Below are 14,842 nucleotides of genomic sequence, written 5' to 3'. Positions count from 1 at the left end.
GTAAGGGAACCAATACAAACCTTGACTATGTTGTTTAGAGAGTGCCTGCAGTTGAGGGTGTTGAGAAAAATGGAACCAAGGAATTGTTTCCTAGTGCATTGACCTTTTTGCCTAAGAAAACACTTTAATAACCTTTTTGTCATGTGACATTATGAGTTATATTAAGGTCATGGAGTAAAGTCACTTTATGAGGTGGTTCATGTACTAATTACTTTTTAATATAGTCATTTTATGTTTTAAAAGTGACTTTAGGGAGAAAAAAGTACAAAGTCTCTTTTATTATTAAAGTCACTTTATAATTTAATGTTGAATTTATGAGAGAAAAAGTGCACAAGGTACAAGACTTTAATTGGTGAGTAGGAGTTCGTTAATTAAGGGGGACCACATGAGAGGAGGAGTCAAGAGGAACTTGATCTACATCCATTGATTTCATGTGTTGAGATTTAATCTCAGCCCTTGATCTATAGGGTTAAGTTTTCCTACTCTAATGAGAGACAAAAAGAGAAAATGCAAGGGAGACTCCATTGATTTTTCTTCATGAGCAACATTGGAGAAGAGGAGAAAGGAGAGAAAACAGGAGAAGGAGATTTATTGGAGGAGAAGAGAATACACAACAGCTAGGAGAGGCCATTAGCAGCTCGAATCCCAAGGAAATGAAGCCTACATTTCAAGGTTGAACAGTGCCACGCAGGCCGAGGAGATTCAGCCAATTGAACTGCCCACAAATCAAGGCACATCAGTGTATTTTCAGTGTGTTTTTCAAGGGACGGAGGGCACATTTTCCATCGCTAAAACTAAGACTCACAACACGAGTTTCAAGGGAGTTCTGATAGCCCAAAAGTCGAGGAGGCCATATTTATTGTAGGTTGTTGCTTCACTGATTTGTAGGCAGTTTGTCAACATGAAAATTGAGGAGAGATTCCTCATTTGGCAATGTTGTTTTCAAGGAAGAAATCAGTGGTAGAGGGCCCAAAATTCAAGGAGGAATTTATGGGTTGTGTCGCACAGTTCAAGGAGCAAGGATAAATGGGCTATGCACAAGTTTCAAGGAAAATGGCACTATTTCGTAGATAGAAGCAAGGAGAAATTAGTACCATGTGTTTGCATTTAATGTTGTCATAATTTTCCTAAGAAAGCAAATAAAATCCTCCTTTCTCTAGTTTTCCCCTTATGGGTTGTTCCAGGGTCATTGGACCAAAAATACTATATAAAAATTATGTGTTTGTGCTTGTCTTTCCTTTCATATCAACTGAAAAGTGAAGTGTAGTTGTAGCTCAAAAATGTCTCAAAAGAATTTGCTATAAATGTTTTATATCAGCTAATATTAATTGGGGTTGTGGGCATTGAACCTATGCAAAAACCTTGAAACTGGGAGGGCTACCGGCATTTAAAAAAATTCTACACGGTATCAGAGCCTGGGAAGCTCCAGATCTGAGAAGGGAAGCTTCAAATTTGAGGAAAACATCAGTTGGCAATAATAATTGGGCGGACCCAAGGATGGGGGTCGAACCCAAAGGTGGTGGGCGGACCTACTCATGGTTTTATGCATGTTTTTTTGCACATGTTTTTTTTGTCCATGGTTTTTTGACATGAGCAAAGTAAGATGCTTAGCTTGTGGGCAGATGGGTCACTATGCTTCTCAGTGTCCCAAGAAGAAGGGGAAGAAGAAATATGTGGCAACATTAGCTGAGGTGGAGGAGTCTACCTCTAGGTTTGATTCGGGGTTTGCACTGGTAGTGAGCTTAGCCACTAGTGCTACATCCACGAGTGTCTAGCTCATAGGCAGTGGAGTATCTTTCCATATGATTGGAGTGAGTGGAGATGACACCAAGGTCAAAGTGGTAGGAGTGGGGAGTGTTGATAAATCCATAGAGGTGGCAGTTAAACGATTTCTCTTATTATGACATTATCTTGTGATGTTTTTCATTATTATTATTAGTTCTTTTGAATTATCTTTTCTTATCATCAAGACTAATGCCAAGCAACAAATAAAAGAGAACACAAGATGTAGGCACGTTGCCAAGGCAAAACCCCCTCTCTAGGGGAAAATCAGTCAAAATTCTTTCTTTAGTAGATTCAAGATGAGACGACCAAGACCCTTACAACTTAGACTCGAGACTACCTCCATCAAGTCATCCTCCTTTCACTGTGTTTGCATACCATGATCCATGTCACTATGTTAACTCCAATTTCTTGTCACTTTGTTGCACCGAGACTTCATCACTGAAATAGCACCGAGATTTCAACACTGTCATTACATAGAGATCTCATCATTGTAGTTGCATTGTGACCTTCTCCCTATGATAGCATTGAGACTTTCTCACTGTGGTAACATCGAACTGAAGTAGCACCAAATTGTGGGAGCATATTACCAAATTGTGGGAGCATAATAGCAAACTGTGAGTGCATGGGAGCATAACACCTAACTATGGGAGCATCACACGAACTATGGTTATACCGAAATCATTTGAGCTCATCCCTTTAATGCCACTGAAACTCTAAAATGCCTTGTCCGAACTTGTTTCTGAGATCATCGAAGTTTTGTCCTGAGATCAACAAAATTCTCCACAAAGATCACCAAAACTCCTCTGAAATCCGAGCTCGTGTGATGGTATAATGCAAAGATCATAGGCTTGTATATATAGTGGTATGTCCATCCTAAATGAGCTGACATGAATCATGAAGAGATGTGTCTTTGTATTTAGGCTGACATGATATTATTTGGGTAAGCCGACTTGATGAGGATTCTTTCAACAGCAAGGAGACTTTGACTTGATGGAGGAGTCTTCACAAATTGACTTTGACAATAACCTAAAGCCTACAATGGAGGCTTGACCTATATATTTGACCCAAGCATGAAACCCATGCTTTAACAAGTCAATTAAAATAATAATAAAATTATTTTTGCTTTCTTTTGACAAATATATTACATTTTGACTTCAAGTACAATTATGAAGACCGAACCTAGTTACATTCTTCAACACTCCCTCTTAACTAGGGAGGTATTCATATTTACATATAATCAAAGAGGTACATGGAAGATCTCAAAACACATCATCTATGAAGAAGTTTAGGCACTGCAATGCCATGGACTAGATTCCTGACCAAGGCAATCTATCCATTGGTCTCTCAACAATTTAGGCACCACAATGCCATGGACTAGATTCCTGACCAGGGAAATCTATCCGGGTGGGACTAAGATGGACTCAAGCTTTCAACCTCTCTAGGTACCATCAGGCTTACTTGCTAACCATCAACCCAGGGACCTAGGTGCGTATCCATGGCTAGAGCTCTATGACCCACGCCACCCTCCCTACTTCAGGACCTAGACATCAACCAGCACGGCCTAGACATCAACACAAAGTGCTGGCCAGATGTCCTCCAAGGCAATGCTTCACTCACAAAGCCTCAACACTCCTTGATCCAACAGATCGAGGACAACCAATCTCTCCCAATCAAACTGATTGATAACCAGCATGCTAACAAGACCTTCGAGAGATTCACCTCTACAAACACAACCCCAATCAATAATATACTTTCACATATTCATAAATAAACACAAACCTTCGGGGTGTTCCTGATGTTGCTTCTTAACACAGTAGGCCTATCAACCGAATCTTTGACAGAAGATATTTTTCTTTTCATACAGCAACATATTCTTCAAACTTCATTCTCCAAATAAAACTATACTCTCCTTCTCAACCAGGGAGATTTTTCTCTATCCAAACTCCCTCTTAGCCCAGGGAAATCAGCTTCTTCTTTTCAACATCGAAGAATCTTTCTTGGCTTCCATCCATCTTATCAGAATTATCATCATTTACATCAACTTTACTTGCGATCATCTTCACCACCTTGAAGATTATGTACCTGCACAACTTAAATAGCAAATACAACCAAATCTATAGAGGCATGAAGTTAGTCATATGGAAGCATTTCAACTTTATATATATCGGATACCCAAATAAGAGATACATTCTCTTCAACATTTTGTTAAGGACTTTGTCATAAACCCTAGACTAACAACTTTCATTATATCTAAGGTTTCAATGTTTCTACCAATGGTATACCCTACTACAACATATAGCAAACCCTAGAAACAATTCAAAAATAGATCTACAAAGCAACTTTTAGAATTCATATGTTAGATTTCTCACTAGGATTTTATGTAAACCCTAGAATTCATACATGATCTCAAAATCAATTACAGCTTAACAACATGAATAGCTTTTACTAGGGTTTGATGTACACCCTAGATTTCACACTTACATAAACTCAACAATCACTATATAAATTTATAGATTCCAGATTGTCATATCACATATATTAGAGAATTTAACTACTACTAGGGTTTAGCTGCAAAACCCTAGATTTACCAAACAGCATCATCCTAAAACATCAAACTTATACAAGGGCTTAGATTAAATCCTAAGACTTACGACCAACAATAATTAGGTCAACACATATATCTAGGAATTCATCATCAATCATAAGCATAACATATGTCAGGCAATATTTACACATTAGACATATACCAACCTAGACCAAGCTAAGTTTTTAACCAAATGAACACATACCTAGGGTTTTATTCCTAGGATTTTATTCTAAAGACATAACAAGGGTTTTGCTAGGCTCAACCAGACCCTAAGGATTTAGGGTTTCCTAGGAAACCCTACTATACTAAACTTCAAGGGTTCAAGATTTCAGACAACACCATTTCAACCCTAACAGGTTAGGGTTTTTATGATCATACCAAAACCCCAAACATGACATCATCAACAAAAACTTCAAATAACATTTTCCAGTAACCCTAAGCAGTTTTAGGGTTTCAGATATTAACATTAGCATACCCTTAGGTTAGGGTTTTCCAAAGAACCTATCTAGGGTTCTATAAAGTCAATTAAGAATATGAGGGGGGTAGATTTATCAAGTGATGAATCACCTAAAACAAGAATCATTATGATTCAATATTGTTGGACATAACGATGTTAGTAATAGATTATCAAATGAATAAACATTTATTATAAAGAAATCAATGTTTTGTAGTTTAAGGCATACCTTTGTTCCTTGACAAACCTTGTCTTGGGATGTCCTCTTCCATACTCCTTGAGGATATAGCAAATGTTTTCCAACAGACCTTGGAAGGATTCCTTGAAGTGTCTACTTTGTACTAAGCCAATATCTTTTATACCTATAATACATACTTACAAGCAAAACATGTGATACCAAGAACATGATTTAATTTCTCAAATTAGATTTCCTACATAACCGTGGAGGATGGAATCCTATGAAAAGTTATTCCTTCTTTAATCAAGGATTTTTGCTTGGAATCCTAGATTAGAGAGTACACTCTTTATCCTAGACTAGTTAGAAACAACGATTATATGAACCATAATAGAAATTCAAACGCATATGTACCTTGTGAATTACATACCTTTGATTTTATTAGACTTGTTGCAAGTGCATCTTGTTGAGTATGGAATACTTACTTGATTTTCTTAAGTTGGTTCCTTGTGCTTGTACTTGATAGATCTCCATAGGCAGTTGTACCAAGTTCCATCCTTTCAACGAGTGGAAGAAAGAATATTTTTACTGCTTTGACCTTATCATTGTAATATCACTGAGACCTCATTTATGTGGTGGCATCGAGACATTCTTACTGTGTTGACACCGAAACCTTCTCACTGTAGTGACACCAAATCATTCATACTGTGGTGGCACCAAACTCCTTTTCTCTGTAGTTACACCAAGACAGTGATATTGTAGTAACACTGAAACTGTGATAGCATTGATCCTTAATACGCATTTAATTTGAAACTTCCTTACTGTAATTGCACCAAGAGTATTCCTCTAATATCCGAACTTTATTTCAGAGATAATCCGAGCTTATGCTTCTCTGTGGAATGTGAGGTTCTATCACTTAATTTTGCTGAAGTTTTCCCTGCAAAGTATAGCGAAGTCGCATTTTATTGTATTGTGACTATTCGAGACTTGACTGACCCAATTCTGTGGAGCGAGGTATACCCTCCTTTTTAAGCTGACTTGATCTTCAATACACATAGAACCTTTCTCTGAGAATACTTCAAAGATTGTACAAGTGGTCTTCAAACTGCCTTTAACCATGACCATAGCTCTGAAACCATGTTGAGAAATCCATAAAGGTGGCAGTTAAAAGATTTCTCTTGTTATGACATTATCTTGTGATGTTATTCCGTATTATTATTAGTTCTTTTGAATTAGCTTTTCTTATCATCAAGATTAATGCCAAGCAACAAATAAAAGAGAACACAAGATGTAGGCACGCTGCCAGGGCAAAACCCCTCTCTAGGGGAAATCCCAGTCAAAATTCTTCCTTTAGTAGATTCAAGATGAGACGACAAAGACCCTTACAACTTAGACTCGAGACTACCTCCATCAAGTCATCCTCCTTTCACTATGTTTGCATACCATGATCCATGTCACTATGTTAACTCTGATTTCTTGCCACTTTATTGCACCAAAACTTCATCACTGAAATAGCACCGAAATATCAACATTGTCATTACATAGAGACCTCCCCTTGTAGTTGCATTGTGACCTTCTCCCTATGATAGCATTGAGACTTTCTCACTGTGGTAATACCGAACTGAAGTAGCATCGAACTGTGGGAGCATACTACTGAACTGTGGGAGCATAATAACAAACTGTGAGTGCATGGGAGCATAACACCTAACTATGGGAGCATCACAAGAACTATGGTTATACCAAAATCATCTAAGTTCATCCCTTTAATGCCACCGAAACTCTGAAATGCCTTGTCCGAACTTGTTTCTGAGATCATTGAAGTTTTGTCCTGAGATCACCGAAATTCTCCACAAAGATCACTGAAACTTCTCTGAAATTCGAGTTTGTGTGATGGTATAATGCGAAGATCATAGGCTTGTATATATAGTGGTATGTCCATCCTAAATGAGCTGACATGAATCATAAAGAGATGTCTTCATATTTAGGCCGACATGAATCATAAAGAGATGTGTCTTTGTATTTAGGCCAACATGAATCATAAAGAGATGTGTCTTCGTATTTAGGCCGACATGATATTATTTGAGGTAAGTCGACTTGATGAGGATTCTTTCAATAGCAAGGAGACTTTGACATGATGGAGGAGTCTTCACAAATTGACTTTGGCAATAACCTAAAGCCTACAATGGAGGCTTGACCTATATATTTAACCCAAGACTGAAACCCATGCTTTAACAAGTCAATAAAAATAATAATAAAATTCTTTTTGCTTTCTTTTGACAAATATATTACATTTTGACTTCAAATACAATAATGAAGACTGAACCTAGTTACATTCTTCAGCAGGGAGTATATCCTTTCAGAGGGAGTCATTGCCACCTTTAAGAGTGACGGAGGTCCTATATGTACCAGGACTAAGGAGGAACTTGATATCGCTTCCTTGCATTGAGGACAGAGGATATGTTGTGGTGTTTTGAGATCGACAGGTGTTGATGTATCCCAAGGGATCTAGCATGGCATTTGCTAGAGTGATTAGTGTTCGTGAGGGGAGACTTTACATATTTATGTTTCAGCCTACCAGGACCGTGAGGAGGTCACAAGAGGGTGATTGTGTAGAGCAGCGAGCTCCTAGGCAGGGGAGCACACTACAGATTTCAGGTACACATGTTACAAGTTCACTACAGTCCACAGGGGTATCTTCATCAGGATCACAGATTCCAGAGGATGGAGATGAGGTTCCCACACTTGTGTAGGAAGCTTCCTCAGGAAAGAGGAAGTCGAGAAGGCTTTTTGGTACCTTGAAGGAAGCACATGAGTCAATGAGCGAGAGTAGACCATTAGTGAGGTTGGATGGCGATGTGGCGAGAGCACAGTTTTAAAAACCCATTGGCTTGAACCGGAAACCAGTCAAACCGGTCAATTCATTAGGCGATTGGGTCAAACCGGACAAAAAGTTTGGATCAATGGCCTATTTTGCCCAAAATCCACAAAAATTGGCCCTAACCGACCTGTTTAGGATGGAACCGGCCAATTTATGGTCAAACCGATCGGTTCTGTCCTAAACCGGTCGGTTCATTGCCAAGGCCATGGCGGACCCACACGGCGTAGTTTAGGAATCTTCCTAGGCGTTTTGGAGGGAAATTAAGGGTTGCTTCCCTCCAAAAACACCCTCTCCGAGCCTTTAAAAGAAGCTCACCCCCCTCATTTGCCTCACACATCTCATTTGGAGTTTTTGTGAGTTTGATTGAGAGCTTGGAGAGTGTTGACCTTTTGCTGGAGTAGTCATCTTGGAGGCTTGGAGTTGGAGTTGGAGTTTGAACTATTTTGGAGATAGTTTGGAGCTATTAGTAGAGTTGGCATCTTCAAGAGGATTCTAAGGAAGCTATAGTTTGCATTTCTGGGTAAGGATTTTCACTTGAAAAATTCCTCATTTCACTATTGTCCATGTATTAAATTTTTTTATGTGTTCTATGCAGCCAAATCTCTAGTTATATGCTATCAAATTTTGTAGGCTACATATGCATTTTTTTCCTAAATTTATCTTAGCTTTTCAATTTTTTTAGCTGCAATTATTTTTAAATGGAAAATTTCTTTGCAAATCTTAATTATTTCAAGCCAACATGGCTCTAAAAGCCAAGGACACTACATGGGCTCATTGTGATGTGATTGATGGAAAAATGATATGCAAATTTTGCAATAAACCTATTGGAGGTGGGGGTATTCTCAAATTGAAACAAGACTTGGCTGGGATAAGAGGCCAAGTAAAGCCATGTGAAGTACCAAATGAAGTGTTAGGTCCTATTAGGGCAGAATACCTTTCCAAGTCTCAAAAGTTTGAGGAGAATAAGGCTAGGTAGAAGGCCATCCAAGATGAAATTTCAAGGAAGAGGGAACTATTAGAAGCCATGAAAAAAAGTGGGTATGATGATATGAGATTCAAGACTCCTCTTCTATCCCTTCCACCAATGACCCCTTTCACTATGTTCCTCCTGCTCTTGGCCAACAATCTAAAAGAACAAAGAGAACAAACATCCAGAGTTATTTCTCATCCTCTACCACCACTGCCTCTGCTAATCCCACTTCCTCTCAGCCAAGTCCTCAAACCACTTTGGATCAACATTGGAAAAAACAATGCAAAGAAACTTCTTATCAATACATTGCTAGATGGTGGTATGACGCAGATATCCCATTTAATGTTGTTTGCTCAATTTATTACCAAGCTATGTGGGACTTTGTTATAGCTGCAGGAAAGGGCTTCAAAGGCCATACTATGCAATGTGCATGACTTGAGGGGAGCTCTTTTGCAAAAAGAGATTTCTTCCATTGATGAGTATTTGGCTGAGTATAGAGAGTCATGGCTCAAAATAGGTTGTTCCATGATGTCAGATGGATGGACCGATGGAAAGAACCGCACTATCATTAATTTCCTTGTTTCTTTCCCACAAGGAACCATGTTTTTTAGATCAGTTGATGCATCTGATAAGGCGAAGGATGCAACCTTTCTATTTGAGCTTTTGGATGAGATTATTCAAGAAGTGGGGGAGTAGAATGTTGTGCAGGTCATCACAGATAATGCCTCAAACTATGTTCTTGCTGGAAAGATGTTTGAGTCCTTATATAAGACCATATTTTGGACTCCATGTGTTGCACATTGAATAGACATCATGCTTGAGGGCATAAGCAAAGTGGAGTGGGTAAAAAACACTGTAAAATATGCCAAGTTCATTACAAAATATATCTACAACCACTCATGGGTGTTGAACCTAGTGAGAAAAAACATTGGGGGAAAAGAGCTTGTTAGGCCTGCAATAACGAGATTTGCAACTCACTTCCTCACGTTGCAATGTCTCAATTCTAAACAAAAAAACCTACAGAAAATGTATTCTTCTAATGATTGGACTGAGTCTCAGTGGGCTCGTAGACAAGATGGCAAAGACACCAAAAAGAAAGTTTTTGGCAATTAATTTTGGAAAAGGTCTGCAGAGCTTGTGAAAATTATCGAGCCCCTAGTTAAGGTGTTAAGGATGGTGGACGGAGAAAATTTGGCCATGGGCTACATTTATGGATTAGGCAAAGGAGCAGATACGGGCAGCTTACAAGGATAGGTTAGCTAAATATGGTCGTATATGAGAGATCATTGATAACAAATAGAACAATCAACTCCATCGTCCTATACATGCAGTCGGGTATTATTTGAACCCAAAGTATCATTATAAAGCTCGACTAGAAGATCTGCAGGATGGGGAGGTCAGAGATGGATTGATTGATTGCTTGAAGCACATGGTCCCTATCCATGCAGACTAGTTGGAAACACATAAACAACTTACTCTTTTCAATATGGTAGCTAGTACCTTTGGAAAAAAATTGGCAAAGATGTTAAGAGATGTGGATCAACCAGGTAATCAATTCCAATTTGCTTTTCTTTTCAAGTTAAATTGTTTACAAATTTAGAATTCAATTAATCTATAAATACTTGTAATTTGTAAATAAGTAATGAAATGAACTAAGTTACTAATTAATGTATTTTTCTTTGTAGCACATTGGTGGGAGTCATTTGGCAGCCAATGTCCTCAATTGCAAAAGTTTGCAATTAGAGTCCTCAATCAAACTTGCAGTGCTTCAGGTTGTGAGCGCAATTGGTTTGTTTTTTAGCGGATACACACGAAGAAGAGAAACCTTTTGGAACAAAAACAGTTAAATGATCTTCTTCATGCAATACAACCTTCGACTAAGGCAGAACCAAGTGATGAACAAAACACCTAATCTAGATCCAATTGTGTTGGATGATATTGATCCAACATCAGAAAGGGTGGAGGAGACTGAAGATCCTGTGTTTGATGCTGATTTTGATATTGACATGGCATTGGGGGGATGAAACAGATTTGGTAGCGCCATCAGAACCAAGATTAGTGGTTGCATCAAGAAAAGGCAACAACCAATGGAAGGCACTAGTCGTGCAACTCAACCAACTCGTGCTTCCATTAGGTCCACTTTTATTGTTATTGGTGGCAGTGCTACTACTGAGGTTGTAGATGAGGCTGAGGCATCCTCAGACTCTGAACCAGATGATGTTTATGTAGCTCCTGATGATGATCTTGTGTCTAGTAGTGGTGATGAATTTGATGATTGATCATGTGTAGACTTGTAGTCTTGTAGTAGGCCAATGGCCTCATAGCTTGTAGCATTGTTTTTGGACTTTATAGGCCATTTAGAGCCTCATTGCTTATGTATTTTGTCGATGATATGTATTGCACTTGGTGCCATTTTGATATATTCACCTTTACATGGTATATAGATGAGCAAACTTTGCATATTTTGTCTCTATTGGCTTGGAATCATGGTTTCAAATCTTAAAAATAGTTTTTTTCATTAAAAAATAATTATTTAACGTATTTTTTAAAAAACCAGTGCATTGAGATTTGACCAATCTCAGTTTGACCAGTTCTGGTTTGAAAACCGGTTTAACCGGTGAACCGGTCCGATCACCAGTTCCAGGTTTTAAAACTATGGGCCGCGAGAGTAGTAGGTGACAGTATGGTACCAAGGGGTGAACATATTCACTTCAAAGATAAAGTTGGAGTAGTGGGAAACAACTTCCTTGGTAAGAGGGTGTTGAGAAAAATGGTACCAAAGAAGTGTTTTCTAGTGCATTGGCCTTTTTGCCTAGGAAAACACTTTAATTGTCATGTGACATTATGAGTTATATTAATGTCATGGAGTAAAGTCACTTTATGAGGTGGTTCATGTACTAGGTACTTTTTAATAAAGTCACTTTATGTTTTAAAAGTTATTTTACCGGAAAAAAAAAAGTACAAAGTGTCTTTTATTATTAAAGTCACTTTACAATTTAACATTATGAGAAAAAAAGTGCACAAGGTACAAGACTTTAATTGGTGACTAGGATTTCATTAATTAAAGGGGGGCACATGAGAGAGGGGGTCAAGTGGGGGACTTGATCTCATCCATTGATCTTATGGGCTAAGATTTAATCTCAGCCCTTGATCAATAGGGTTAGGTTTTCCTACTCTAATGAGAGACTCCGCTGATTTTTTTTTCATGAGCAGCACTAGAGAAGAGGAGAAGGGAGAGGAGAGAAGGAGATTTGTTGAAGGAGAAGAGAATACACAGCAGCTAGGAGAGACCATTAGCAGCTCAAATCCCAAGGAAATGAAACCTGCATTTCAAGGTTGAACAGTGGCACGCAGGCCGAGGAGATTTAGCCAGTTGAACTGCCCACAAATCAAGGCACAGCAGTGTAGTTTCAGTGTGATGGCACATTTTCCAGCGCTGAACTGAGATTCTCAGCACGAGTTTCAAGGGAGTTCTAGCAGCACGAAATTTGAGGAGGCCATATTTATTGCAGGTTATTACTTCACTGATTTGGAGGCAGTCTCTCGGCATAAAAATTGAGGAGAGATTCCTCATTTGACAGCGTTGTTTTCAAGGAAGAAATCTGTGGTAGAAGGCCCGAAATTCTAGGAGGAATTTCTGGGCTGTGGCACACAGTTCGAGGAGCAAGTATAGCTGGACTGTGCACAGGTTTCAAGGACAATGGCACTATTTCCTAGACAGAAGCAGGGAGAGATAAGTACCCTGTGTTTGCATTTAATGCTCTCATAATTTTCCTAAGAAGGAAATAAAATCTTCCTTTCACTTCCACTTGTGGGTTTTTCCAGAGTCATTGGACCAAAAACTTTGTGTGTGTGTTTGTCTCTATTTGTCATATCAACTAAAAAGTCAAAGAGTAGAGTAGTCTCTTACATTTCGAGTTAAATGCCAGATTAACATATATGTGTTCTGTTGGGTTTGGGCATTAAACCTCATGCAAAAGCTTGAAACTGGGTTGGGGCTACAGCATTCAAAAATTTTCTACAGAGGACCTTGCCATGTGATCCTGGGAAGAGCATAGTCTACACGTTCTAACACATCAAATGCACAACAAATATATATGAGGAGCATAGTTTACACATACTAACACAGCAATTATACACCAGATATATATGAGGAGCGCAGTTCCTAAGAATAATGATGATGATGAGTAGCAGGTGCAGCTCTTAGGAAATTGGATAATATCATCTAATAAACCCAGAAGGTAACAATATTATATAATCATACATAACTATGTGTGTCAATAATTATCAGCCATTTCCTATGTGGGACCAAATCCGCACGTAACGTTGATCTAAACAAATGATCATTTACATTGGCTGGAGCATCATAACAAAGGGAATAGGCTAGTGACTAAAAATTGACCCAGCGAACAAGAAAACATAATTGGTATAACCAACATTTCTCACAGGATTGAACTCTCAGGACCTGCCCTTCACATAGATCAGGGGAGTGAATTAACCTGCCTGCCTTAAGTGAGTGAGCATGGTGAAGAAGGCGAATGATCTCGCCTTCTGGCTCGAGTGATCTTGCCTTCTAGCTCAGGTCAGTGAAGTGAAAAGTTGCATGCACTATACTCTTCCAATTAAAAACTAGGTCCTGCTCTTCTACGACAACCTGGAAGCTATTTTACCAGAAATAGGTAATGATAAACGGATGGGAATTGAAACAGAAACGAGGCTTGCAGATTTTAGGGAATAAGAAATGTTAACACCCCTAACGACTCTCAGCCCCCTATTATGGACATAAAATTATTTAATAATGTACTAATGCCATCTCGACATGGAGACGGAACAAAATACAGGAACAGGAGCCAAACAAGAAAAGGGTCTCCTGGTCAAGTTTATGGTAACATATCTTAAAGTGCTTGTGAGATTCTTTCAGCAGATTTTCTGAAAATACATGAAACCATATACTTCTATAAGCTACAAAAAATTATGGGATTTTTTTGGCCATGGAATCCTGGATCTAGACTTCAATTACCAAAAATTAAAATTGAGCACGCCCCCATATAACTATCATACAGAATTGAGACTTGTCGAGAGAATAGGTCTTCAAATAACCTGGGGGAAGAAGTTGGAGACATCACAGCCCTGCGACATGAGAGCGAGGAGGCGCTTCAATGCCTCGGCTTTCTCCGCATCGAACTTGCTGTCAAGGAGTGATTCAATGTTTGCATCCTGGGGATCGTCATAGAGATGAGCATCGCTGCCCATTCTGAATACCATGCTTGAAGCCTTGGAAAAGTTGGCTGCTGTTGTTGTTGTAAACTGAGGGAACATGCCCGCCTACACCTTATGGCCTGAATACGATTGGATAAATCTCCAATGCCCACTTAAATGATAAAATCGATCAATTTCAGTTACCCGCGAGCTCGGATGCTTGATTTGCTCTACGGCATCTGCTATCATCCGTGGCTCAAATAAATCAATTGCCAATTAATCCAGGAAACTTTCCCCCAGTCGCGAGCGTCAGCTGAAATCAGGAAGACGAATAAATTTCAGAAATCCACGTCATATGCAGTGTGCCTTTTTCACGCTGAACTCTTTTTTCTTTAAACCATGTATGTAATCCGCACCAAAACCTGTGCTGAGCTTCACCCTTCCAAATACCTCAACAAAATGAAAAGGTAACTAATTTTAACCCTTCCAAATACCTCAACAAAATGAAAGGGAACTAATTCCTGTGCTGAGCTTCACCCTTCCAAATACCTCAACAAAATGAAAAGTAACTAATTTTAACCCTTCCAAATACCTCAACAAAATGAAAGGGAACTAATTTTAATGACACTCTGGTATACAACGCTCTTTATTTTTTCCTTATGTTGCAGTAAAACATATCATTCCTTTTTTATCATAATTTGGTCGTTAAAATTTGGTTGTTAATTGAGAGTGAGAACATATCCTTCATTTATTATGGGTTGATTCAATGTTATTATTTAAAAAATGTATATCAT

The 14,842-nt window shown here is 38.7% G+C and overlaps 1 protein-coding gene across 3 annotated transcripts in view; it reads right to left on the bottom strand.

The window, feature by feature from the left end:
* The window catches only part of LOC149186612 (AP3-complex subunit beta-A-like), a 227,823-nt gene extending 213,310 nt beyond the window's left edge, over positions 1–14,513 (bottom strand). Inside the window, exon 1 of one of the 3 annotated variants that reach the window (XM_089411074.1) lies at positions 13,950–14,513. In XM_089411074.1, coding sequence (XP_089267200.1) covers positions 13,950–14,168 — 219 coding nt within the window. In that variant the 5' untranslated portion in view covers positions 14,169–14,513. The remainder of the gene's footprint in view (positions 1–13,949) is intronic. The other 2 variants (XM_089411072.1, XM_089411073.1) reach the window with 2 other exon arrangements.
* Positions 14,514–14,842: the final 329 nt, after the last annotated feature.

This window comes from Pinus tabuliformis, chromosome 3_1, assembly GCF_031772625.1.
Source record: "Pinus tabuliformis cultivar Carrire ecotype Pingquan chromosome 3_1, CPIR1, whole genome shotgun sequence".
Lineage (NCBI taxonomy): Eukaryota > Viridiplantae > Streptophyta > Pinopsida > Pinales > Pinaceae > Pinus > Pinus tabuliformis.
Note: the sequence above shows the minus strand (reverse complement) of the source record. Positions and strands in the feature narration are given on the sequence as shown.